The sequence below is a fragment of the Diadema antillarum genome, unplaced genomic scaffold (genome assembly GCF_040938485.1).
Source record: "Diadema antillarum isolate AM-2024a unplaced genomic scaffold, OU_Dant_1.0 seq00000007_RagTag, whole genome shotgun sequence".
In the NCBI taxonomy this organism is placed as follows: Eukaryota; Metazoa; Echinodermata; class Echinoidea; order Diadematoida; family Diadematidae; genus Diadema; species Diadema antillarum.
Genome location: NW_027271129.1, coordinates 267,960 through 294,472, shown reverse-complemented (window position 1 = coordinate 294,472; position 26,513 = coordinate 267,960). Strand labels below are relative to the sequence as shown.

At 39.4% G+C, this 26,513-nt stretch overlaps 1 protein-coding gene across 3 annotated transcripts in view; it reads right to left on the bottom strand.

The window, feature by feature from the left end:
* The window catches only part of LOC139724954 (alpha-N-acetylgalactosaminide alpha-2,6-sialyltransferase 2-like), a 188,861-nt gene that overhangs the window by 58,019 nt on the left and 104,329 nt on the right, over positions 1–26,513 (bottom strand). For all 3 annotated transcript variants that reach the window (XM_071636072.1, XM_071636070.1, XM_071636071.1), the window contains one exon: positions 19,899–20,061. In XM_071636072.1, the coding sequence (XP_071492173.1) occupies positions 19,899–20,061 (163 nt within the window). The remainder of the gene's footprint in view (positions 1–19,898; positions 20,062–26,513) is intronic.

Here is a 26,513-nt window from a genome sequence, read left to right as displayed (position 1 = left end):
GTTCCATAGGCGAGATCTGAAGGGGGGGGGGGCGTTTTTGTTTTTTGTTTTGTTTTGTGTTGTTTTTTTACCATTTTCTTATTTGTTGAAATGTTTGTTTGATAGATACTTTATTTTCTGCAAATCAATATACATAAGTTACATAATCATGAAAATGCAGGAAATATACAAAGTAAATTAAACGCAAAGTCGTTTGACTTGCATAAACCACGATACATACTAAGTACATAATCATGAACATGTAGGACATATGTAAAGTAAATTTAACACAGTCTTTTGACTTGCATAAACAACGATATGAAAGAAATTTAATATACAGTATGCATGTCTATGCAGCAGTGATAAGAATAACATTTATAGTTAAGAAACGATTATGCAGAGGGCCGCCATTATAAGCATTGCTTGAAAAGATGGCCGGCCCGAGGAAAAGATAAGGACGTACTAAATTCGTAACAATATAAATTCTGCTGCGAAGGTAGCAGGGGAAAATAAACTCTGGTGTGTGATGGTGGTGGTGGTGAATGTGTGTGCAGGTGCTTGAGGGTGCACAATAGCAGATAGGCTGGAATTTAGAATAGTGAAATTGGTTTACTGAAAGAGGGGACGATATGCGCTGTTGCTATCAGGAGACCAACATTAGTTACAGGTTTATATAATTTATTTGTTTTTAGTTCATATTTGAAATATACTGTAATAAAATGTACTTCTTTAAGTTTGCTTTAAATGAAAACAAGGAGGCACACTGTTTCAACTCCTCAGGAAGAGTGTTCCATGTATCCGGACCTTGATGTGTAATCGACTTTTGAGCAAGTAAAAGCTTCGGATTACTTAAGTGAAAATCATGGGAACGACGGGTAGGGTATGAGTGAATATGGTCATTGGTTACTAGGGTATCATGAAAAAAATGGTAATGCATTTCGAGTGTGTTTATACATAAATATGGCAGTTAGGTATAAATGTATATCATGGGCCTTCAAAGTTTTTAGGCGATAAAATATGGGGTCAGTGTGAGCCAAAAAATGTGAATGTGTGCATATACGAAGAGCCTTTTTCTGGAGAAGAAAAATTGTGTTCAATTTTGTTTTGCTACTGTTGCCCCATACAATATTACAGTACATTACATATGGTAAAAATAAAGTGTTGTATAACATAATTAAAGTTTGATCATTAATTAGGTGATACGCTATCAGCGTATCACCTATTGTGATTGTCAAAATTTCTCTTTTTTTTTATTCTTCTTTCTTTCTGCCACATTTTGTGTCGTCAATATCTCAACAATGACATTACGGAATAACATGACATTTTCAGTCAACATGTCTCATAACAATATCTAGCCACAATAAGGTTTTCATGACAGTAACATACCTATGACGTCATCTAGGCGCCATTTTGTGATTTTCGGACCTTGTCACATGATCGATCATAACTTCATAACTAGATATCATTTCTGTATCATTTTCGGTGGACATAAAGTTCAGGTCACGCTCTATCTTACATTTTAACGCTAGTTACCCAGGTCATCATTACGCGCGCGTTTGCGCTCGTCAAAATTTTAAAAGGCTCAAAACGACTTCCCAATGGGAAATCTCGAAGTTTCAGACAATTTTAAGCGTTTCAAACATTTTCTCGCGTGCGCGTCCGTCCGCGCAATTTCGCGCGCAGAGGGCGTAACTAACATGAAAATGCAATTTTTTTGACCGATTTGGATTTCTGATACTTTGAGTAACAATATTCATTGATTTCCGATCGATTTTGACCTATAACAAAGGAATGCACTGGCGTCAAAGTTGAAATTCCGCGCGCGCGTCTTTCTGCAAATATAGTGAAAAAACATGTCTTTGTTTATTTCGCCATAGCTCTTTAAATCGTCCATTGACCCTATATTTCTCTTGCATATTACAAAAGCATATGAATTGGAAATAACGTTTCAAGTACCGATATTGCCAGGAAAACTCATGACGTCATCATATCATCATCTGAAATCAAAAAAGTGGAATTAATTTTTTTGAGGTACTGTTTCTGACATTCATTTGCTCGTATCTCTATTGTTTAAGCTTAATATTACCCCAAATTCAGATATGTTTTGCTTTGAACATTTGCCTTTCAAGTCCATGTCATGGTTTTAAAATTTGATGACGTCATCATACTTTAAATTGTGATTAAAAGTAAAGACACAAAATCGGACAAGTTTACGTGTTATGTCTATGGGAGGTGATTTTTTTTTAAACCATGCATTGACTTGACAACGTTTAAGCACCTTTATCTCAGCTGATTTTGCTCCATTTCCTCTGAAACTTAAGTATGTTGTAGCTCAGACAATAAGCTGCAGTCATCATGTATTTTATATTTTCAAATCTCCTCATTAGGTCGACAATTTTGTAGTTAAAAACTGAAAATGAGAATGCAATCTGTACGGAACAATTCCCGATTGTTCTTTGCAACTGGATATTGGTCGAATCCACGCGGCCACTTGTGGGAAGTTGAATAGCGCCATCACAAGTCAACGCTATAACGACAGTGTTATTATACATTTAAGTTTCTCATTCGATCTTCAGGACAGCCGTATGGCGTAATCGCTTAGCGCGCTGGGTGTTCATAACGCCATACCGGAAGGAGAGAAGTTCGACTCCCGCAGGACTTTTCCCGTTCTTTCTTTTTCTTTTTTTTTTCGGCAGTTCAGCTTTACTCCGATGTCATTTATCATATTATTTTATCAAGTGTACGTAACCCGTGAACACGGCTGCTCTATTTCCCTTGTTTTGTATTGGAGTTTGGAGATTGGGTTTGCTTCATTAATTTTGTCACACTTAATGTTGTAAATTGCCCCTTGTTACAGTGTCCCGCTTGCCACCTTTCGTTTGCTCTTTCCTTTTCTCTTCATTGGTTATTGTTATACTGTAACAGGATAGGTAGGAACATGTACGTTTAAATAACTTGCAGGAATGGGAGCTTAATTGATTAACTCTAGTCCAGGTGTATGGCGTCTCGCTCATCTCTTTGAAATTCCAGATTGTTATTGTTTGACCTAATAACAGAGTTGTAGACAGGTTTTATGTTACTATAGAGGTATCTTGTGCCACATGAGTGGAAGGCATCACTGTTTAGTGGTAGTAATGAACTTTTTCATGTTGTATATGGTATAAAGATATAAATTTCACATCCAATCTTCGGGACAGCCGTGTGGCTTTATAGTCACTTGGCGCGCTGCATGGTCATTACACACCACCTTAGGACGAGATGTTTCAGACCCGCAGGACGCTATTATTTTTTTTCTCTCTCTTTCTTTGTTTTTCTTTTGGCAGTTCAGCTTCATTCCGATGTCATTACCCCACGACACACAGTCACTCAAGTTCCCCCTTTTTTTTGTCGGAGGCTGGAGGTTGGATTTGCTTCATTTATCATACGTAATGTTGTAAATTGCCCTTGGTATACAGTGCCCCGCTTGCCACCTTTCGTTTTCTCTTTCCTTTTCTCTACGTTTGTTCCTGTTACACTGCACAAGACAGGTCGGAAAATAATTTACATAACACAACCGGAGCAGGAATGGCAACTGAATAAATTAACTCTAGGCCAGGTGTATGGCGTCTCGCTCGTCTCTTTCAAATTCAAGTTGTTATTGTTTGACCCAATAACGGAATTGTAGACAGGTTTTATGTTGCTATAGAGGTATCTTGTGCCACATGATTAGAAGGCATCACTGTTTAGTAGTAGTAATGAACTTTTCATGTCCCTCCTTGTCAATTATAGTGTGTTCAAAGGGGTTGTGTGTCTATCTGCCTAAGAAAAGGAAAACCTTATTTTCGTCATGGCTATTTCTCTATACGTAACCGTAGGTGATGAGTATTGTTGGTATCTGAGCAGTGAATAGCACAGCATCAGGCTAAAATCCCCCTTAGTTATACGCGCTAAGCGTTCAATTTGATATATCTTTATTTATGTAGTCAATCACTGCTAATGGAGTTACAGAATTATGTTATGACACCTTTCACTGAAAGTTTGTAAAGCAAAGTTTATAGACAAGGCAAGCAATTGTACATGAATAATACCAATGATTTCAGAGGGAAATTATGGTATACCTAAATGTAAGGGTATCATTGCTTTGGAATTGCTGAGACAATATCTTGGCACGAGGGCTTCCACCTCTAATAACTGATCCCTTTGAAGATGTGTCGGTCACGGGTGATCGTCATGATTCGTCTTTCACGTAGAAGCTTCCGTTCCACACTCTTAGTTCGAGAAGACTTACCATCATACTTCAAATTGTGATTAAAGGTAAAGACTCAAAATCAGACAAGTTGACGTGTTATGTCTATGGGAGGTGATTTTTTTTTAAAACCATGCATTGACTTGACAACGTTTAAGCACCTTTATTTCAGCTGATTTTGCTCCATTTCCTCTCAAACCTAAGTATGTGGTAGCTCAGACAATAAGCTGCAGTAATCATGCATTTTATTTTTTCAAATCTCCTCATCAGGTTGATAATTTTGCAGCTAAAAACTGAAAATGAGAATGGAATGTGGACCAAACGATTCCTGAATCATCTTTCACATTATAAGCTTACGTTCCTCAAATTTTCTCGTCAAGACGTACATGGCCGAGAGGATAAAGGCGACGTCACAAGAGACGTGATGTTGCACACGTACGGGTTCGAACCCCAAAGGAGCACGAAACAAAATACTTATATCTTTTGCTTTTTTTCTTTTATGGAGTATTCACCTTCGTCCATGTAGAAATCACGTTTTCATGTAAACGTACACACACACACACAGACACACACAATATCCCTTTGTTTTGTGTTGGAGACCACATTGCTTTGACAGGCAACTTGGACTTGAAATTACAAATGTTAAAGTGAAGATGACTCTTAAAATACCGCATGGCCATGTTTGATTTTTTTTTTTACAATATAAAGACCTATTGGTAAATATTCATTCACATATCCTTTCCAATCAACTTACTTGAACACGCCGACACCACACGAAATTTTCAATTAGTTGCATGACAGAAACAATTTCATCTGAATTATGTAGGACTGTATAAAGAATTGGACTTCACGAATATTTCTCAATATTACTTCAAGTCGCTACTTAACATTATTTTCGTTGTCGATCACTGAAAATGAGAATGGAATCTGGTTGAAACGATTCCCAATTTATCTTTGTAACTGTATATTGATCGAATCCACGCGGCCACTCGTGGGAAGTTGAATAGCGCTATCAGTCACTTGACGTATATAGCCAAAAAACTGAATATCAATGTAAATTTGTGTTGTGTATAGCATACATAGATAGATTTAAGTTTCGCACAAGATCATCGGATCTTCCGTGTGGCAGAATCGCTTAGCGCGCTGCGTGTTTATAATGCCCGACCGGAAGGAGAGAAGTTAATCGAGTCCCGCAGGACTTTTCCCTTTTATTTCTTTTTTTCTTTTTTTTTCTGCAGTTCAGCTTCACTCTTATGTCATGAACACAGCTACTCTATTTCCCTTGTTTTGCATTGGAGTTTGGAGGTTGGGTTTGCTTCATTAATTTTGTCACACTTAATGTTGTAAATTGCCCCTTGTTACAGTGTCCCGCTTGCCACCTTTCGTTTGCTCTTTCCTTTTCTCTTCATTGGTTATTGTTATACTGTAGCAGGATAGGTAGGAACATGTACGTTTAAATAACTTGCAGGAATGGGAGCTGAATTGATTAACTCTAGTCCAGGTGTATGGCGTCTCGCTTATCTCTTTGAAATTCCAGATTGTTATTGTTTGACCTAATAACGGAGTTGTAGACAGGTTTTATGTTACTATAGAGGTATCTTGTGCCACATGAGTGGAAGGCATCACTGTTTAGTGGTAGTAATGAACTTTTTCATGTTGTATATGGTATAAAGATATAAATTTCACATCCAATCTTCGGGACAGCCGTGTGGCTTTATAGTCACTTGGCGCGCTGCATGGTCATTACACACCACCTTAGGACGAGATGTTTGAGACCCGCAGGACGCTATTATTTTTTTTTCTCTCTCTTTCTTTGTTTGTTTTTCTTTTGGCAGTTCCGCTTCATTCCGATGTCATTACCCCACGACACACAGTCACTCAAGTTCCCCCTTTTTTGTCGGAGGCTGGAGGTTGGATTTGCTTCATTTATCATACGTAATGTTGTAAATTGCCCTTGGTATACAGTGCCCCGCTTGCCACCTTTCGTTTTCTCTTTCCTTTTCTCTACGTTTGTTCCTGTTACACTGCACAAGACAGGTCGGAAAATAATTTACATAACACAACCGGAGCAGGAATGGCAACTGAATAAATTAACTCTAGGCCAGGTGTATGGCGTCTCGCTCGTCTCTTTCAAATTCAAGTTGTTATTGTTTGACCCAATAACGGAATTGTAGACAGGTTTTATGTTGCTATAGAGGTATCTTGTGCCACATGAGTAGAAGGCATCACTGTTTAGTAGTAGTAATGAACTTTTCATGTCCCTCCTTGTCAATTATAGTGTGTTCAAAGGGGTTGTGTGTCTATCTGCCAAAGAAAAGGAAAACCTTATTTTTGTCATGGCTATTTCTCTATACGTAACCGTAGGTGATGAGTATTGTTGGTATCTGAGCAGTGAATAGCACAGCATCAGGCTAAAATCCCCCTTAGTTATACGCGCTAAGCGTTCAATTTGATATATCTTTATTCATGTAGTCAATCACTGCTAATGGAGTTACAGAATTATGTTATGACACCTTTCACCGAAAGTTTGTAAAGCAAAGTTTATAGACAAGGCAAGCAATTGTACATGAATAATACCAATGATTTCAGAGGGAAATTATGGTATACCTAAATGTAAGGGTATCATTGCTTTGGAATTGCTGAGACAATATCTTGGCACGAGGGCTTCCACCTCTAATAACTGATCCCTTTGAAGATGTGTCGGTCACGGGTGATCGTCATGATATGTCTTTCACGTAGAAGCTTCCGTTCCACACTCTTAGTTCGAGAAGACTTACCATCATACTTCAAATTGTGATTAAAGGTAAAGACTCAAAATCAGACAAGTTGACGTGTTATGTCTATGGGAGGTGATTTTTTTTTAAACCATGCATTGACTTGACAACGTTTAAGCACCTTTATTTCAGCTGATTTTGCTCCATTTCCTCTCAAACTTAAGTATGTGGTAGCTCAGACAATAAGCTGCAGTAATCATGCATTTTATTTTTATGCCTCCGCAACGAAGTGGCCGGAGGCATTATGTTTTCGGGTCGTCCGTCCGTCCGTCCGTCCGTCCGTACGTCCGTACGTCCGTCCGTCCCGTTTTGTTTTTGTCGATATCTCAAGAACCGTGTGGTGGTTTTACATCAAACTTGGTATGAGGGTATATCCTTGGGGGATAATACTTTGTGTGGATTTTAGGGTCACAGGGTCAAAGGTCAAAGGTCACAGGTTTATTTTGTGAAAAAAAATTGAAATTTCATGTTTTTCTCCATATCTCGCAAATGATTCAAGGTATCTTCATGGAACTTAGTATATATGCTTGTACCGATGGGCAGTGATTATCTAGGGAAGTTGGGGGTCATGGGTCAAAGGTCAGGGGGTCAAAGGTCAAGGTCAACTCCTCAAAATATCACTACTTTCCTTAAAATGCAATAGGCTGAAGGGTTTTTTTTTAAACTTGATATATGGCATGTATTACCCAATATATATTTTTGGGGAAGTTTCTTGCCAAAAGGTCAAAGGTCAAAAGGTAAAAGGTCAAGTGAAAGTGCTAAATTGCACTTTTTCCTCCATATCTCGAAAGTAACTCAAGGTATCATCATGAAACTTGCATATTTATGCATGTTCAACCTAACAGTGATTCTCTTTGGAACTGTGAGGTCAAAGGTCAAAGGCCAGGTTTAGATAATGCTATTTTCCCATTTGATACTGAAATTATACTTTTTCTCAATACCTTGAAAATTACTCAATGCATACACTTATAAAAGGGTCAAAAGTCAAGTAAAAATCATCAGTTCCCCAAATACCTGCACTCTGACATTTTAATCATTCATCCAATTGAACCTAGTTCTGGGAAAGTGAACATTCAGCACATTTGTGTCAAACCTGTCATTTTAATATTTTGCCAATTGTGTGAAACTGTCATCACACATTGTCAAGACATTGTACTATAGACCTATTAGGAGAACCATGCATTATGGCGGAGGCATATCAGTAGCCGTAGCGATATATCTAGTTTCAAATCTCCTCATCAGGTTGATAATTTTGCAGCTAAAAACTGAAAATGAGAATGGAATGTGGACCAAACGATTCCTGAATCATCTTTCACATTATAAGCTTACGTTCCTCAAATTTTCTCGTCAAGACGTACATGGCCGAGAGGATAAAGGCGACGTCACAAGAGACGTGATGTTGCACACGTACGGGTTCGAACCCCAAAGGAGCACGAAACAAAATACTTATATCTTTTGCTTTTTTTCTTTTATGGAGTATTCACCTTCGTCCATGTAGAAATCACGTTTTCATGTAAACGTACACACACACACACAGACACACACAATATCCCTTTGTTTTGTGTTGGAGACCACATTGCTTTGACAGGCAACTTGGACTTGAAATTACAAATGTTAAAGTGAAGATGACTCTTAAAAGACCGCATGGCCATATTTGATTTTTTTTTTTTTACAATAAAAAGACCTATTGGTAAATATTTATTCACATATCCTTTCCAATCAACTTACTTGAACACGCCGACACCACACGAAATTTTCAATTAGTTGCATGACAGAAACAATTTCATCTGAATTATGTAGGACTGTATAAAGAATTGGACTTCACGAATATTTCTCAATATTACTTCAAGTCGTTGTCGATCACTGAACATGAGAATGGAATCTGGTTGAAATGATTCCCGATTTATCTTTGTAACTGTATATTGATCGAATCCACGCGGCCACTCGTGGGAAGTTGAATAGCGCTATCAGTCACGTGACGTATATAGCCAAAAAACTGAATATCAATGTAAATTTGTGTTGTGTATAGCATACATAGATAGATTTAAGTTTCGCACAAGATCATCGGATCTTCCGTGTGGCAGAATCGCTTAGCACGCTGCGTGTTTATAATGCCCGACCGGAAGGAGAGAAGTTAATCGAGTCCCGCAGGACTTTTCCCTTTTATTTCTTTTTTTCTTTTTTTTCTGCAGTTCAGCTTCACTCTTATGTCATGAACACAGCTACTCTATTCCCCTTGTTTTGCATTGGAGTTTGGAGGTTGGGTTTGCTTCATTAATTTTGTCACACGTAATGTTGTAAATTGCCCCTTGACACAGTACCCCGCTTGCCACCATTCGTTTTCTCTTTCCTTTTCTCTTCATTTGTTCTTGTTATACTGTAGCAGGATATTTAGGAACGTGTACGTTTACATAACTAACATGAATGGGAACTGAATTAATTAACTCTAGTCCAGGTGCATGGCGTCTCGCTTATCTCTTTGGAATTCCAGGTTGTTATTGTTTGACCAAATAACGAAGTTAAAGACAGGCAGGGAAGGAAGTGACTTGATATTGCTTCATAATGAGGAATTTCGGGCAACACCTTTCCAAGTGTAGTGATTATGACGGGGTTCTCTGTCGTTTATTTTCGTCATGGCTGTTTCACTAGTTAGCCATAGGTGATATATGTTGCTGGCATCTTGGAGAATAGAACAGATCAGTACCAAACTGGAATAGCCCTATAAGCAATGTGGTAAGCGTTCAATTTTTTGCATTATCTTTCTTCTTTAAAGTCAATCACTACTGATCGAAATACACACTATAATATGACACGTTCCACTGGTAGTTTAGGAAAAGGGAGTTAATACACGATGCAATGATAAATGTGCTACCATTGATTTTAGAGACGTCATTGTGGTGTGGTACTGGTGATGGTAAGGGAACCATAGATTGCTTTTAAAGTAATGAGACAATCATTGGACCTTTGCATCAACACCGTTTTCCCATCTAGAATATAATGCGGCGTGCGGCGTTTTTTAAAATCCTGACGTGGACATTTTCTTTTTCTTGTTTTTAATTTACGAATGTTATATCTAAATTTGTTTCTTTCCCCTAACATTTTTTTTTTGTTGAATATAAAGTTGGACGTTCCTTGACCGAGTCGAAGAGCAGCGATTTAGTTACAGTTTCAATGCATCTTGTTTACCATCTTCTCTGACATTAAATTGATGGTTTTTATATTTGACATTGTCTGTCTATTTGCCTGTTTATGCTCATAAAACACTGCTAAACAACTAATACCTTTGCTTCACTTGTCACACGCAATGATATGGATTGCAGTTGTGCATGCAGTTTTACTTCTGCCACCTCTCGTTTTTCTCTCCCCTTTTCCCTCACTTTGGTTTTGTTATACTGCAGATGGGAATGATTACACTAACATAACCCAACTTGAAGTAGGAATGAGAACTGAATAAATTAACTCTAGGCCAGGTGAATATAGCGTCTCACTCATCTCTTTGAAATTTCAAGTTGTCATTGTTTGACCAACGGAGTTGAAGACAGGCTTTATGTTGCTATAGAGGTATCTCGCGCCACATGAATGGAATGCATACGCTGTTTAGTATTAGTAATGAATTTTTTCATGTCCATCCCTGCCAATAAAAGTGAAGTGTGTTTGACGGGGTTCTGTGTCATTCTGCCTATGAGAAAGGAAAGTTTTATTTTCGCCATGGTTGTTTCTCTATGCGTGGCCGTGGGTGATGGGTGTTGTTGGCATCTGGGCAGTAAAGAACCGAGTATCATGCTATAATACCCCCCCCCCCTTAGGTTCTAAGCGTTCAATACGGTGATATATCTCTCTTCTTTATCATGTCAATCACTGCTGATGGAATTACAGAGTTATGTTATGACACGTTTCACTCAAAGCTTAAAAAACAAAGTTTATGCAAGATACAAGCAATGGTGCATGAGTCCTATAGGCCATTGATTTTAGATGAGAAATTATGATATGCCTATAGTAGGGGTGTCATTGATTAGGAATTATTAATGACACGATTAAGCACTCCTTCCACTTCTAACTCTCCCCTTTGAATGTGTGTCGATCACGTGAGATCGTCATAAATTATCATTCACGTATAAGCTTTCGTTCAAAGTGTACTCTTAGTTGGAGGAGACCTATAGTTACATGGTTAAAGGCGATGTCTCTTTCGCTGGAGCCGTACGTTTGGCCCGTTTTTCTTTTGCCCTTTTCTCTTTAATTGAGGTATCACTTTCGTCCAGGATAAATCACATTCTCATGTAAACAGACTCACTTGCTCTGTATCCCTTGTTTTGTATCGGAGGCTACATTGGTTTTACTGCTGATAAATCTCACAGGCTTGTATATAGCTGTAAGAGCTCTCTAACTGATCATTATGATAGCAAAATTAGAGGGAGTCATATTGGTTATGTAAATAATGGTCAAAGGTCATGTTTTAAAAGGCCACTGTTAAAGCCAGGATGGTTATAAACACTTAATTGTCATGTTTTATTTGTACGTGCCGAGGATCCCTTGGACCCCGTTTACAGTGTGAGGCTCGGCCGCGCCGAGCCCACCTTCATTTCGGTGTAAACGCGCAAAAGGCCAAATGCGGGGCCAAATTTGGCCTCGCATTAGGCCACGCTCTGGAGGTGGTCTCGGCCGCGGCCGAGCCGCGGTCGCGCCCGGCCTTTTTCTCAGTGTAAACGCAAACTGGGCTAAATGCGCGGCCAATTCTAGTCTGGCTTCCAAACCCTCGCCTGTACTATTTCGCTATTCAGGATATTAACCACTGCAACGTCGAAAACTAGTATAGTTGAAGGTGGTTTTGTCCTGCAAAGGATTTTCTCCTTCGGCAAAAGCCTTTGCCCGAACGGCGACTTCGTCGCCACGGAATTCAGTTGGCAAAGGATCTGAAAACCAGACAATACCAAATTGCGTTTGTTTACAAGTAGAGCGCCACTACGACAAAATAATGAAAGGTTTGAATCAAAAGCGCGGTCGAGTCCGGCAGTGTAAACGGACTAAATTGCGGGGCTCGGCCTCGCAATTGAGGTTGGCCGCGGCCGCGGCTCCGCCCAGCCCCGCACCGTTAACGGGGTCTAAGTTTATGCACTGTACGTACTCAAAAAGTCCGTAAATCAACTTAGTCGCACACGCACAGAATTTCCACCTAGTTTGTGTGACAGAAAAACAAATGTGATCTGAATAATGTAGGCCCAAAAAAGTTCAACTAAGTATCTCATTATAACTTCCAGGTGCTATATTGCATTCTTTTCTTTGTCGATCACGGATAACCGATATCTGATGACCCCAAGCGTATCACCTAACTCGTCTTTAAAGTGACGAGTTTCATGTCTCGTTAAATATTTTATTCTTCTTAAAACACCAGTTGCTTTAGATATTGCTGTTGTAATATTCTGAACATGAGTATTCCAAGTTAGATTGCTATCTAGGGTTACTCCTAGGAACTTGGTTGAATGTTTCTCAGCAATGTTTATATCATCAATAAAAATACTTTAAGGAAGGGTGGGTTGGGATTGCAACGTATGAAAGTGTATAAAACATGTCTTATCAATATTCAATGAAAGCTTATTACTTCTAAACCACTTCGAGATGTTGCTTAATTCCGTATTTAATGTGTCAACCAGTGTTACAATGTCCTTGTGGGAATAAAAAACATTGGTGTCGTCTGCAAATAAGATGAAATTTAAACGAGGAGAGGAGTTGATAATATCATTGATATAAATCAAAAAGAGTAGGGGCCCAAGGATAGATCCCTGAGGGACACCGCATGACACGTTTGAATATGTTGAGTGAGTGAATTTAAATACAACATATTGTTTTCGATGACTTAGAAAACTTCTGAACCACGACAGAGTAATCCCTCTCACACCATAGTTATATAATTTTTCAAGTAAAATATCATGATCAATAGTGTCAAATGCTTTACTAAGGTCCATAAAAACTCCAATTATGTGCTCCTTTTTAGAAAGCGCATCAATAATATTATCAACAGATTTAATTATAGCATAATCAGTAGAAAATCCTTTCCGAAAACCAAACTGATTCGCATTTAATATTTCATTTTCAATCATGAACGAGTGGAGACGCTTGTAAACTACTTTTTCTAAAATTTTCGATATTGCAGGTAACAATGAAATGGGTCTATAATTTTTCACCATTAAGGGATCTTCTCTTTTATGAATGGGGATAACTTTGGCCGTTTTGAAGGAGTCTGGATAATTTCCGTTGAGTAGGGATAGATTGAATATATGGGTGAGAGGGGCTGCTGGGGGTAAATTATTTTTTTCAACAAATTCACACTTAAATTATCAGACCCACAGGATTTACTACATTTCAAAAATCGAACAGTATCAATAATTTCCGATTCATTAATTGGAGTAAAAAACAAAGAATTTTGATTACTTTCAAATAAATAATCTTTATAATTCTTTGTATCATTTGCAGGAATAGATGCTGCTAAAGAAGGACCAACATTAACAAAAAAATTGTTAAAAATATTTGCAATTTGGTCAGGATTGGTAATAACATTATCGTTATGAGTAATGCTGTCAGGACATTCCGTAGGTTTCTTTTTGAGTATTTCATTAACAGTCCGCCAAAGAGCACTTTTATCATCCTTATTAGATTCGAGTTTATTTGAAATATATGATTTACGTGAGACTCGAATCAAGGTAGTTAATTTATTTCTATATGTTTTATACCTTTTCACATTTTCAGGAGTAGGTTTTCTCAAAGATATTTTATAAAGACGGTTTCGAGTGAGAATGGAACGTATAAGGCCTTGAGTAATCCAGGGTTGCCGAGCTTTTTTCCATCCTTTTCTTTTGGGAGTTAAAGGAATGTGCTTATCACAATAATCTAATAATTTTTGTAAGAAAATTTCATAAGAAGAATTAACATCTTGGAGTTCAAAGACGTCATTCCATTGTTCTTCAAATAAATCTTGATTCAATGAATCAATATTATGTGGCGTTACATTTCTATGCATTTTCAAATATTGTTTGGGTTGGTGACGTATTGGGGTTGTTACAGATTTATCATTTATCATAAAAATTGGTAGGTGATCGGATATATCTGAGTAAATAATGCCATTCGTACAGGTTTCCGTTATTACGTTAGACATTATGTTATCTATTAATGTTTTGCTATGTGTGGTGTTATTTATTCTGGTAGGTTTATTGATGTGGGGATGCATTGAATTGGAAAATAATATGTCGTGGAAATGTGTAGGTTCCAATAAATCTATATTGTAATCTCCCATCAAGAAAATGGATTTTCTCTCTCCAAAGATTTCATTAACACAATGGTCGAAGTTATCAAAAAAAGATTGAATGTCATTTTGTGGAGGACGGTAAATAGTACCAACTATAATATTTTTTTCATTTTCATTTAGGATTTCAATAAATAAACTTTCTGCTTCCTGAATACACAAATCAGTTCGAATTTTAAATTCAATTTGATTATTGACGTACATGGCAACCCCACCTCCTTTGCCATACTTTCTATCATTACGAATAAAATTGTAATTTTCAATGCCAAATAGGTCCGGGGAATTGGTGTGCAACCATGTCTCGGTAACTCCTATGACGGAAAATGGGAAATCATTGAGGGAATAATTCAAATATTCAAATATTTCAAAATTTTTATTTAAACTTCTTATATTAAAATGAATTAAACTGAAATTAGCACAAATCTGATTTGCGGTATTGAAAGGAAATTGACTGTTAAATTCGTTGATAGTGAAGTATTGGCTTGTGTGGTTCACTAGCTGTTGGTCATCTATTCCAAAATCAAAATCCATTTACAATGAGTGACATTATGTGATAACTGCATATCGTGGTGCAACGTGGAGTGCAGTGCATATCGTATGAACGGGGTGTATACGATGAGGTGCATCGGTGCGTGGTGTGCTGTAACAAACTATAAAGGAGTAATTGAAACGAAATACTTAGAGCCAGAGTCAACATGATTACGTTACTACTAGTAGTCATAAAAAACAACAACAAACAAACAGGGGAACTTAGCTATAAATCTGCGTATAAATGCACATTTAACTATTATTCACCTCATTGAGTCCTCAATGCAAACTCTACCAAAACTCCTGCACTGGAGTTACTATCATAAGAATAGAACATAAAATCTGGTTCACCTGTAACACACAAATGGAGCTCTTTGATAAGGGGTGTGAAACGTTGAAATGCGGTTATTTCAGATCATCCTGTATAATAATTGCTTTCGCAATTACACCGCATGCATACCAACCATTGACATTTTCTAAAGTTTCCGCTTTCGATGTAGTGCAGGTGTCTAGTCCAACATACAAAGCGTCACTTGTAGTAGTTTGTAAAATGAATCACCGGTTGTCTGTTGACCTGTGAAGAGGCCTACACTTAACATATTAAGGGTTAGTGACACTCCGGAGCACACCGCAGGGCCAACACGGTCAACCATCGGACCCCCCCCCCCCCTCCACATGGTTTTATACCATATGAAAGGAGTGGAAGGGGGCCCGGCAGCCAACCACACCGACCCCACAATGCACCCCAATGTGCACCATACCTTGACAATATATTACATCAGTAGAGGAAAAAGAAAAAAAAATAAATATGTGGTTGCAATGTTTGAATATGTACATGTATATGCATGTAAATATTTGATGTCTTTTCATTTTTGAAGCACCATGAGCATTGAAAAGTGGACCTGTGCACTATACAAGTAGACACTATTATTATTATTATTATTATTAAAAGACCTTTGCTATATGTTCATCTCGTTTATGTATTTACTTTGCTATTTCGTTCTTCCCTTGCCTTTGGATCCAAAATGGGAAAATTCTGATCAGGATGATTGGCGAGAAACTTTGAACATGTTAAAACTTTCTTGCCCATCTGAAGCAAAAAACAAATCCCCGCTTTTGCTTCATCATCAGAACAATGATGCTTCCATTTAAACCGATCCCTGTATGCCTCTGCCACTCTTCCCCCATCTGGTGGATCAGGATAGATAGGGTTTCAGATCGTAATAGTGGAACAGGGCTGAAGTCAATATTTGATCTGTCACTGAAAAACGAGATGTTTCTTTTTCTTTTTTCTATTCTAGAAGCAACCAATCCCGGTCTTTTATTCATTGAATAACAATGTAAAATGAAGTGTTTCTCCTCTAAAACTGTCATCAAAAGAAGACTTTGGAACATGATTTTTTTTAAAAGTCCTCACAGTTGGGAAGGGGGGATCTACCTCCCCCCCCCCCCCCTGCTAGTACAGTGTTTTGCCAAGAAATGTACCCAGTTACTATTGTACAAAGTCAGTATGCCTTGCACTTGAATGGCGCGGTATGTACACTATACACAGTGTCTGTGCATAGAATGAAAGATACACATCATGTGGTCAACTCTCAAGCCTTTGCTGAATCTAGGATGATTGAATGTGTTGAGGATGATGAAGAACTTTGTTCTTATGATTTAATACAGCACTGTTTACTTCAGTACCGATAGACAAAGCACTCGATGTTATCCTGTCTCGACTTGATAAGGACACAACGTTGAAAGATAGAACCTGTCTTTCAGCATCACAAGTAAGCAAGCATCTTGAAGTCTGTTTGAGGTACACATACTTTGTTTACAATGGAACCTACCACCAGCAAATCCATGGAGTGGCAATGGGATCACGAGTCTCTCCTATTATGTGCAATCTCTACACGGAACAGTTGGAACAACTAGCTATCCAATGTGCATAACACCCCTCGTAATGGTGGTATCTATACGTCGATGATGCATACCAAACTCAAGAAGGAATACACAAAAGAGTTTACAGATCATCTGAACTCGTCAGACCCAGACATCAAGTTCACAACAGAGGGAGAACTGACCATTCTTTGGCTTTTCTCGACACATTGACAGTGATCCAGCGAGATGGATCTTCAAACATCAGGATCTACCGCAAACCAACCCACACAGATCAATATCTCAACTTCAAGTCTAATCATCCCCTGGAACACAAATTGGGAGTAATCCATACACTGTTTCACAGGGCTGAAACAGTCATTTGTGACCCTCAAGTAATAGAGGAAGAAAAACTTCACATCAAAAAAGATCTCTCAAACTGCGGCTATTCTCAATGGACCTTCGATAAGATCAGCCAGCCCAAGAAGAAAGAGTCCAGTACCATAACAAACTCTACTACTCCATCAAGAAGACAGATCGTAGCCCCTTACGTTACAGCAGTTTCTGATGCATTACGTAGGAACTTCAACAAGTTTGGCATAAGGTTGAACTTCACGCCCACTAGGACATTGCGCCAGTGCTTAGTAGCGCCGTAGGAAAACTGAGGAGAAGGACATCACTGGTCCCATGTATAGGATTTCTTACCAAGGGAAGACCTTCCACGGTACATCTGTCAGGAGTCATACATTGGCAAAACAGAATGATCACTTACAACCAAATTACTTGAACACAGACCCCCCCCCCAGCTCCACCTCCTCTGAAGTATCACAACACATCCACATCGAACCGCCAGGCCATCACGTGGACCTGGAGAAGGTGAAGGTTCTAGACCAGGAACGTTGATACTTTGAAAGGGGAGTTACGGAAGCAATCTACATCAGGACCTACCAAACTTCTCTCAACAAAGACGAGGGGCGCTACAAACTTCTGAAAGTCTATGACCTGCTTATTGACCGTCACGCGATCAAGGCAAAGACGGATCATCTGCCGATGAAGGCTGTAGCATTAACAGCAGAAAATTCTGGAGGTAAATACCTTGTATTGAGATAAAAAGTTTAATACCAATTTCAGAAGACTCTGAGACTACAATGAGAGCAGCAGAAATCAGGACTGAGTTAACATCTATTTTGCCCAGATCATAGAAACTCTGATTTTTCATTATTCAATTAGGGCGGACGTCCACTAGGGCGCAGACAAGCTTGGAAGGGTTGCGGAAGCAAACTCTGTCATTTCGGCATCCTGTCCGTGTTGGATATGGAAAAAGTGTGAGAATCGGCTTGTCTTGAGACATTCCTAGGAGTGTATTAGGAATCACTCCGGAAGAGCGTGAAATACCCCAAAATATGCTAATCATAGCCGGGCAGCGCAGAAACATTTAGGATTACACCAAGAATGATTAAATAATGAACGAGGACAATCAGGATGACTTGCGGACAACAAGAGTTAGATATGCGGACAGTATGAGGAGATAGGAAAAGGTTGTAAATTGGGAGTCGACTTTCGATTTTTCTCATTTGACTGCTAGCTGTCATGGAGGTCACACCAGACAAAATTCGCTGTGCCCTATTGCTTCAAATACCAGCTGTGAGACATGCTGAGATAGCACTTATAGCTCACAGGTCAGTGAGGCATCACGGACCTGATACATGGAATGCCTTACCTGACTCCCTAAAAACACAAACATCTCTGTTTTCTTTCAAAGCTAGTTTAAAGAAACATTCAACTCACCTATTGCACTCGCACAGCACTCACTCACATCTTCTTTGCCCTCTAAAGCATGCTATTGTAATGTAGAAAAAAATGCAAAATATCTAGTACCTTCTGCTTTGCTTCCTTCATTTGGGACTGGAAAATGCTGATATTTACTTTTTTCCCAATCAGTGGAAGAGAGGTTTGGCTGTCATGGCTGTGGGGCTTTCATGGGGACCTCACCTCCCTTATTGGTCTTTTTGCATTTCATTATCATGATTCTGCATTGATCTATTTTTTTTCTCAACTTTCAAAATCTTTTTGCTCATGGAACGTGTTGACTCTTTCATGTCTTGATCACAAAATGTCCGTATCGGCTCCAGACACTTGCATATAAAGAGCCGCGTCTGCTCCACGCTGTCCTAAAACATTCCTGGTGTCTTCCGCTTTCATTTGCGAAGTCTCCCCACATCGCAAGATTCTTTCAGGAGCATTCGCAGAAGGAGCGGAAGGGTTACGGACAGGCGGGATGTCCTGAGGATGTCCTCAGGACAAGTTGCCGAAGGTGTCAGGAAGTTCATATCCGCGTTCAAATTTTGGTCTTGATCAAAATTTGGATGCGAAAATTTTTCTCTCTCTCGAAGATGCAGAAACGCCAGGACATGTTTAGGACAGTGAACGAACACTTTCAGGAATGTGCGGAGAGGTTGTCGAACGAGTGCGGAATACCAAATTTGCTTTCTGGGTCTTATCCACGTCTTGTCCGCACCCTAGTGGACGCCTCGTCTTTCTAAAGGGAATGCGAACACAACCAACCAGCAGTGTCATGTACCCTTGAGTGGAACTGCCAAGTTTGAAGGCATTAACTGCATTGTTTTTGTTTGGTATAAAGGACACATATATTGGAGTGTCATCTGCATACACATGATAATAGACAGAATGAAGCTACATAATCCTCTTTACCAATGTTGAAAGGACAAACTTAGAATGAGGTGGGCCTATGCACAGGGCCTTGAGGAACACTGCAGGAAAAAGGGATCGGATTTGACATACAACCATGAATAAATGCATACAATCTGAGAATAGCAAGACAAATACAAATGAAACCATTCAAGTGCATGGTCCTCAACACCACAAGATGCAAGCATGTCTATGCTGCAATACAGTGTACAAACGGTATGTAAATAAACAACCAAACCTACTAACAGTGACATTTATTTCAAGTAATAACATTTTGCAATTCTTGAAAAGATTTGTTTGAGGATATAAAACAAATTTAACATGCACTATTTCAAGCGTCTCGTGACATTATGGATTCTTCAGTGACAAGACTCTTTTCCTTGGGACTGTGCCCCTCAGAAAATAGTGTTATTTCTGTCACCTCGGAATAAATAATTTTACTTGGAGGCTCTCTGTGCGTGGTATATTTGTTTATCAACCAATACCTGCAGGCATACAAATCACTATGGACATACAATGCATTCACCTGAATACCATATGATGTGAATCAATCTCCTCGCCTTTGCGAGATCCATTAAGCATACCACCATTTCCAACCACAGCGCATTTGACACAGGAAGGCCTGCCCATCTCTCCAAAGTCAAATATGGACTGTTCTTCAGACAGCAGCTGTAAAGTCTTCAAAAGCTCTGTAGGAACATAGAAAGAAAAGAACTTCAAATTACCCATACGAAGATGAACACTGTCATTTTGAGAATTACTCCAACAAACACAATATCGATGCATTGTCATGCATGTATTTCAGTTGTGCACATTCTTAATCTACTCATAAACGTAAATGGAACAAATAGTGCATATTTCAAGTTATGCTACACCATGTTCACAATGGCCAGGGCAGCCCGTTTGTCCAAAATGCTGTGAGCAGATGGAATATTTTCCTGTTTTTTCCCCCTCCCGTATTCTAGTCTTGTTCATTCGTTTCAGTCCTCACTCCGGAGAATATGTTGCTATCAGACGCCATTCTCATGGCATTTTGTCAGGCTAGACTGCAATCTTGTACATTTTCTGTTGGCTCCCACTACAGACTGCCTCAAAGTTTTGTTACAGCATGTTACATGCTTTCACACTTTGCTGCGTTCACCCCATTTTATTATGGCCCACAAGGCTTCTCATTAGCAGCGGGACTGCCGTGGCATATTTTTTGACAGTTTAAAATCTGACACAGCATCCAAGGCAATCACAGCCTGTCACATTTGCCCATCCCATCCCACCTCATTGTCTCAAGTCCATCCCACTTCGTCTGTGGTAGCCTGAAATGTGACTGTCGCCGCTGGGAACATTCATCTATTCATTCATTCATTCATTCATTCATTCATTCATTCATTCATTCATTCATTCATTCATTTATGAATGAATGAATGGTGTAAATGCAGCAGTACATGAAAATTGTCTCAGTGGATGATTTATTCATTTACACAAATTGCCTTTTAGTTCTGATGACCTCCCTAAATTTCCAAGATTAACACTGCATAATAGTTCTGACTATCCCTTTTATGCTTCTCTGTAATACTGCTTAGCAACTGCAGGTCTAAGATACAGTTCTATAGTTCATCTCAGTCCAATCCCTGAATTATGGTATTTTCTTTGAATGATGCATTACTTTTGATTTCATATGTTTCTTGTTCACAAGTTAACATGTCATATATTCCATATATGCAGGGCATTTAGGCCGCGTTCATGCGAATTTCGTAGCCAGAATCACAAACATGAATCATGATTAAAAAGGGCGTTTCAAATCACGGTCTCGGCGGAAGAGCGTTCATGCGGGCTTTCGCAACGCTGATTCTGGCTCTGCTCATCCTTTGCCATTGCGCAGCGCACTGCGCAGTTTGACCTTGTCTCTGCAACTCGAGCCAGACCTCCTTATGCCAACTGATCAGTCAGTTTATTATAGGCCTTTTCGTTTTTCGGTGAATACTTTCTAGTAAGGTGTGGCATTCAGGCTCTACCCACAGATCGAGGAATATTCCTAATTCTTTGTCTCTCCAATTGTTTCCCTTGGTAGACACAGCGCTGCAGCCATTATTTTTATCAACTCAATCGGAGAGTAATTACATGTATTATTATATTAAACAGCTAACGTTAGATACTAGCATAGAATCGGTGTATGGCGTTGATGTAAACAAACAAGTGCAAGTATGGTACCGAAACACACGACTCATAAGCGTGCGAACAGAGCAAGAAGCTGTGGGATACCCTACGAGACACGCATGCGCCCAGCACACAATGACGTCATAGAATCATGATTGAAATCACGGTTGCGTTCATGCGGTTTCTGCGATCGTGATTCTGGCAGAATCATGATTCAAAACGCCCTTTTTTCCGCGTTTCAGATCGGCGTTTTGAAACGCGTTTAAGTGGAAAAATCGCATGAACACAACGCAACTAAACACGTTTAGCGACTAAACGCGTTTAGAAACGCAATTCTAGTTTCGCATGAATGCAGCCATAGAGTACTCTGGGGCCCTGTTTCACAAAGGCGGAGCATCAGTCTCAAGTCCCCTATTCAGCATCCAACTTCCACCCTGCAGCATCAAATTGTAAACTTGACGCTGCAGGGTGTTCCATATAAAGTTGATGTTGCATGATTGATGTCAAAATGTCACTGGAGCAATAAAAATTTTGACACTGGTCAGTATTAGGGTCAAAATTTGTCACAGGACAAGCTACAGTGACAACTTGTCATTTGACGATGGTCTCCTGTGATATGACAACACAACCATGATGGCCTACCTTATGCTTCTGATACAATGTAGGGGCTTCAGGAAGAGAATTTTTAGGGATGGATTAAATCCCCTAGACAATAGACCCCACACCTATTGACATAAATTACGATGATAAGTGGGTCTACACACATTTGAAGATATTGTTTTAGTCCTGCAAGAGTGGTGCACTTCATATATTGACTGGGATGCCAGCTTGACTAAAATGGCATAAAGTGAAATTCTGTTCATCCCTGTCCGCCAGTATAGCACATGTATGTCGGCCTAGAACTACAGTGACAACAGTGCAGCTCTACATAGCATAAGAGCCTTTCTAAAGCAAGTCTGAGAAATGAGGCAAGTTTTGCTTACCCTACACCACATACATAAACATAAATTTATTCACTTTTTAGTACCGGTATAGCCTATTCAGTAATTCTAGTTTGAGTGAGAGTGCCACTGTTCCACGCTGTTTGCTGCTAATTAAGCCTCTCTTACATCCCGTCGTGCGTGTTTAGAGATCATGCGGACTCGGAGTTCCTGTCAGGCGTGGAGTTGTCGCAGGGTGAAAATTAAATCGGAGGGGAAGTATGTAGCAAGTACTTAATGAGTGGGTGTGTTTTGCTCTAAAAGTGAGGCCCGCAAGTGGTCTGTACGCCTTTTTGGAAGTAGGAAGAAGTAAGGAGCACGTAAGATCTCTACTTCTGTCGCACACAATGAGTGGGATAATTGTACATGAATTGCAAGTGAAGCGTACATTTTCAGAAATCGTACAAAGTAAGAGAAACATAAGAGAAACGTAAGGAGCACGAAAGTGTTAAGTAAGACAATCGTGGGTCAAATTGGAAGAACGCACGGATAATCACAATAATATAAAAGGGTGCACTGAGTCTCTTCATCATTCATGTGGACTCACTGCAGAAAATGTCGATGCGGAACTGAAAGCACACTGTCCGTATCAGCTTTTATATAGGAGCACGATGCACCTGAGCATGTCTCAACATAGTACTTCTGACGCACTTTTTATCGTGGTGATCTCGTTCGTCGTCTGAGTGTGACGTACTTCACAAGTATGGTAGTAGTACTCACCACGCATGTTGGAAGTAGGTAATACGCACGAAGGAAGTGCGCTCACTCCCCTTTTGTTAACACGTATATTGAAAGCAAGTGGAAAGTAAGAGCGCCTTGCGTGGTAAGTACGCCTTCGTGGGAAAATACCCCCCGAAATTGTTGCATGTTTTGCCTGTGTTACACGCACACCTATCGAACTTACTAAGTACTTTTGTCTTGCGTACTCCGAGCGTGCCCCACGCATGCTAATTGTCGCAGCCAGGTCGTAGTGAAAAACTGGCAGGCCAGTTTTCAGGCTGCGTGCTATGCGTAGTGTTTGTGACCACCAAAAAAAGTACTTTCCACTTGCGTGCATCTCCCTACTTGGCCCATATTTGGCACGCAAACCACTCATAGGAGCACGTACGACCGGATGTAAAAGAGCCTTTACATGTAGATTCTAACTGCAGTTGCCTTGTCAATGTGCCACTGACAATGTATTCTCAGGAAATCGAATGCAACTCAGCAACTCTGTTTGACATGTTTTAAAAGTTAATCTCAATCACATAATACATGGGACACCGCTGTATTAACTGTTGATGTGCTGACATTTTTAAAAGTCTAGATTGTTTGAGATATGCCGATATACTTGCCTTGCACCAACAAAACCCCTGTTAAATCATTATTGAGATTATCCCATTAACACGTCGATTGATCAGTCCCATAAATTGATGCTCACGTTGGTACACAACCCGTTCGATTGAAATGTTGTTAGCTCTTGTATCTATAGTATTAGGCACAATCAGTTCTCCACCTAGGTTTAGTCAATAAGTAACACATAATGTACGAGACAAACCTGTCAATATATGAGGTGTGTCAGAAAAGTTCCAGGACTGTTATCATAAAATATTTAATTCAGACCCAAACTTCAAACTAAGAGGATTCACCTTCAAAGTAATCTATGTAACTGTGATCTTAGCTCTCTGCAGCCATCAGTTTTTTTTTTTCCTACATAATTTTACATACACATCATCTGTTTCAGGTCGTTCAACAATGAGCACAGAGCAACGAACAAACTTGAAGTTTCTGGTGCGGTTGGGGAAAACTCCGTCAGAAGCGCTGACATTGCTGCAAGTGTACAGAGATGAGATGATGTCATGCACACATGTTTTTGAGTGGTGCAAGAGGTTTAAGTAAGGACTAGAGGATGTGGAACATGACCCCAGGTTATATTACTTTGAAAGTAAAACCTCTTAATTTGAAGTTTGGGTATGAAATAAATCTTATAAGATACCAGTCCTGGAACTTTTCAGACACACATCGTATATTGCTTGCTTGCCCAAGGCCCACTATTGCATTTATCTGTGCTGGGAAAATGTTGAATGTGTGAGGTCGCGGCATACTACATGCCATGTGCATGCAATTAGAGGTGCACTGTATTTGGTCAATCCTGGCGAGATCAAACATAGTACAGTGCGTGGAAACCACTGGTCAACAACAACCAAAAACAAGAACAAAGCAAACGGCCACTGCAATGTTATGTTACACATTCTTGTGCTACGAGTAACATGCACAGTGAAAGCAGACAACACACAAAAACAGACACACTATCCCTGCATTAAGTGCACACATGCCATGTGCCACTGATCTCTATAGGAATCAACAGAGGTCAGTGGTGCAAACGGGATTTCACAGAGAATCAGGCTCGTCCATAATTGTTCAAGCTGACATCATACCGGTATTACTATTCCTACGATATCAAGTTGACATCCTAGTTTCAGAGTTTTATGAAATACAGTTTTGCTATGATAGCAAGTAGACATCCTAGCATATATACTTGCTATATATAGACTTGCCATGATAGCAACTTTGGTATGCTTATGAAATGGGGTATATGAACAAACAATCCGGCCCTGGAGAACTCTAAGTTATGTCCTCTTGAGGCTAGGCCCAGGAGCACTCCTGAGGCATTCTCAATTGTGTTTAAATGGTCATCAATGTTTAGAGTGCACAGGAAGTGGAAACGGTATGAACTGTGCACACATTACGTGTGTCTTCATCAGACTGAGTTTTCAAAATAGCGCCCTATTTTGCGGTTGGGAAAATTTCCTGAAGTCAAATTAGCCCGCTATTTGTGCGGTGAAGACGCAAATAGCAGTGCTACTGTAAAGGTGGTAATTTTCACGGTGTTGAAATTTTTGCGCATTACGCTCAACCACAAATTTGCGCAAAAATAAAAGCACACAAAAATTTTTGCTAGCCATATGTTCCAGTAGTTGATGTCTTGATTCCGCCAACGAAAAACATGCAAAACTCTTCTAACCCTGCCAAGCACAAAAAATTAGTTGCACGAAAATATCCACGTTAACAGTATTTGGTGGGGAAAATTTCCCCAAGAAATCTTGGTCTGGATCGTGAAATAGTGCCACGAATTAGTGGGCCATTATGGTAGCATCCATATCAGCTCAGTTTTTTTCTCGATCCCACAATACAGCGTGCACTTCCAGTAAGCCGATCAGCTGAGCATGGGCCTGGGATTTCCTAGTGCACCAGTAAATAAACGTTGATAGGTGGTACACAGCAAACATTGCATGCATTTATGGGCGTATTAGTAGATGTGTGGTGTTGTTGATGTCCATACCATCCATTGTTTCTTGAAGCTTAGCGTTCGCTTCTTGCAAATTCTATGATCTCTGGCTGTACATAGGTCACACACTAATACTATTTTTTGTTAATCATCAGCCGACTGGTCTTTTCTGACTTTTTGTTACTTTGTGACAACTGCAATGTCTCACTGGACCGAGGAGCAAGCGTCTTTGTAAATTTCACTTTGGAGGGAAGACTCAAGTATGAAATGAATATATAGGCATTATAAAAGAAATAACTTTGCGTTACCGGAAATTTGCTAAGTACTGGTGATCATCCCATGTTGCCAGTACAACGGTTTCCCACCAGTCGAGTGATTTTGGCACAGTCGCAGCGGACAGGTGCAATTAACTCACTGTTTTCATTTTGACGTGACCTCGCGTTCCTCTTGAATGAACACGTTTCGCACGAAAACTGCAAGGAAAGTGTCGCAGCAAAACTGCTGTAACTTTACTATAAATTCATATTTCTTGATAATCAAAACGGTTATGAAGAGTAAAAACCTCATTTTAACCTGCCATTATGTCACTTTGTTTAAATAACAACGATAAAATATTCCAAAATGGAGCAGAACTTCACTCTCAAAATGGAAAATTATTGTCAGAAATCGTTCCTAAAATTTCACATTTTGACTTCATGAACAATAAAAAACTTTCAAGTATGTTACTAAGTATGTAATTCTT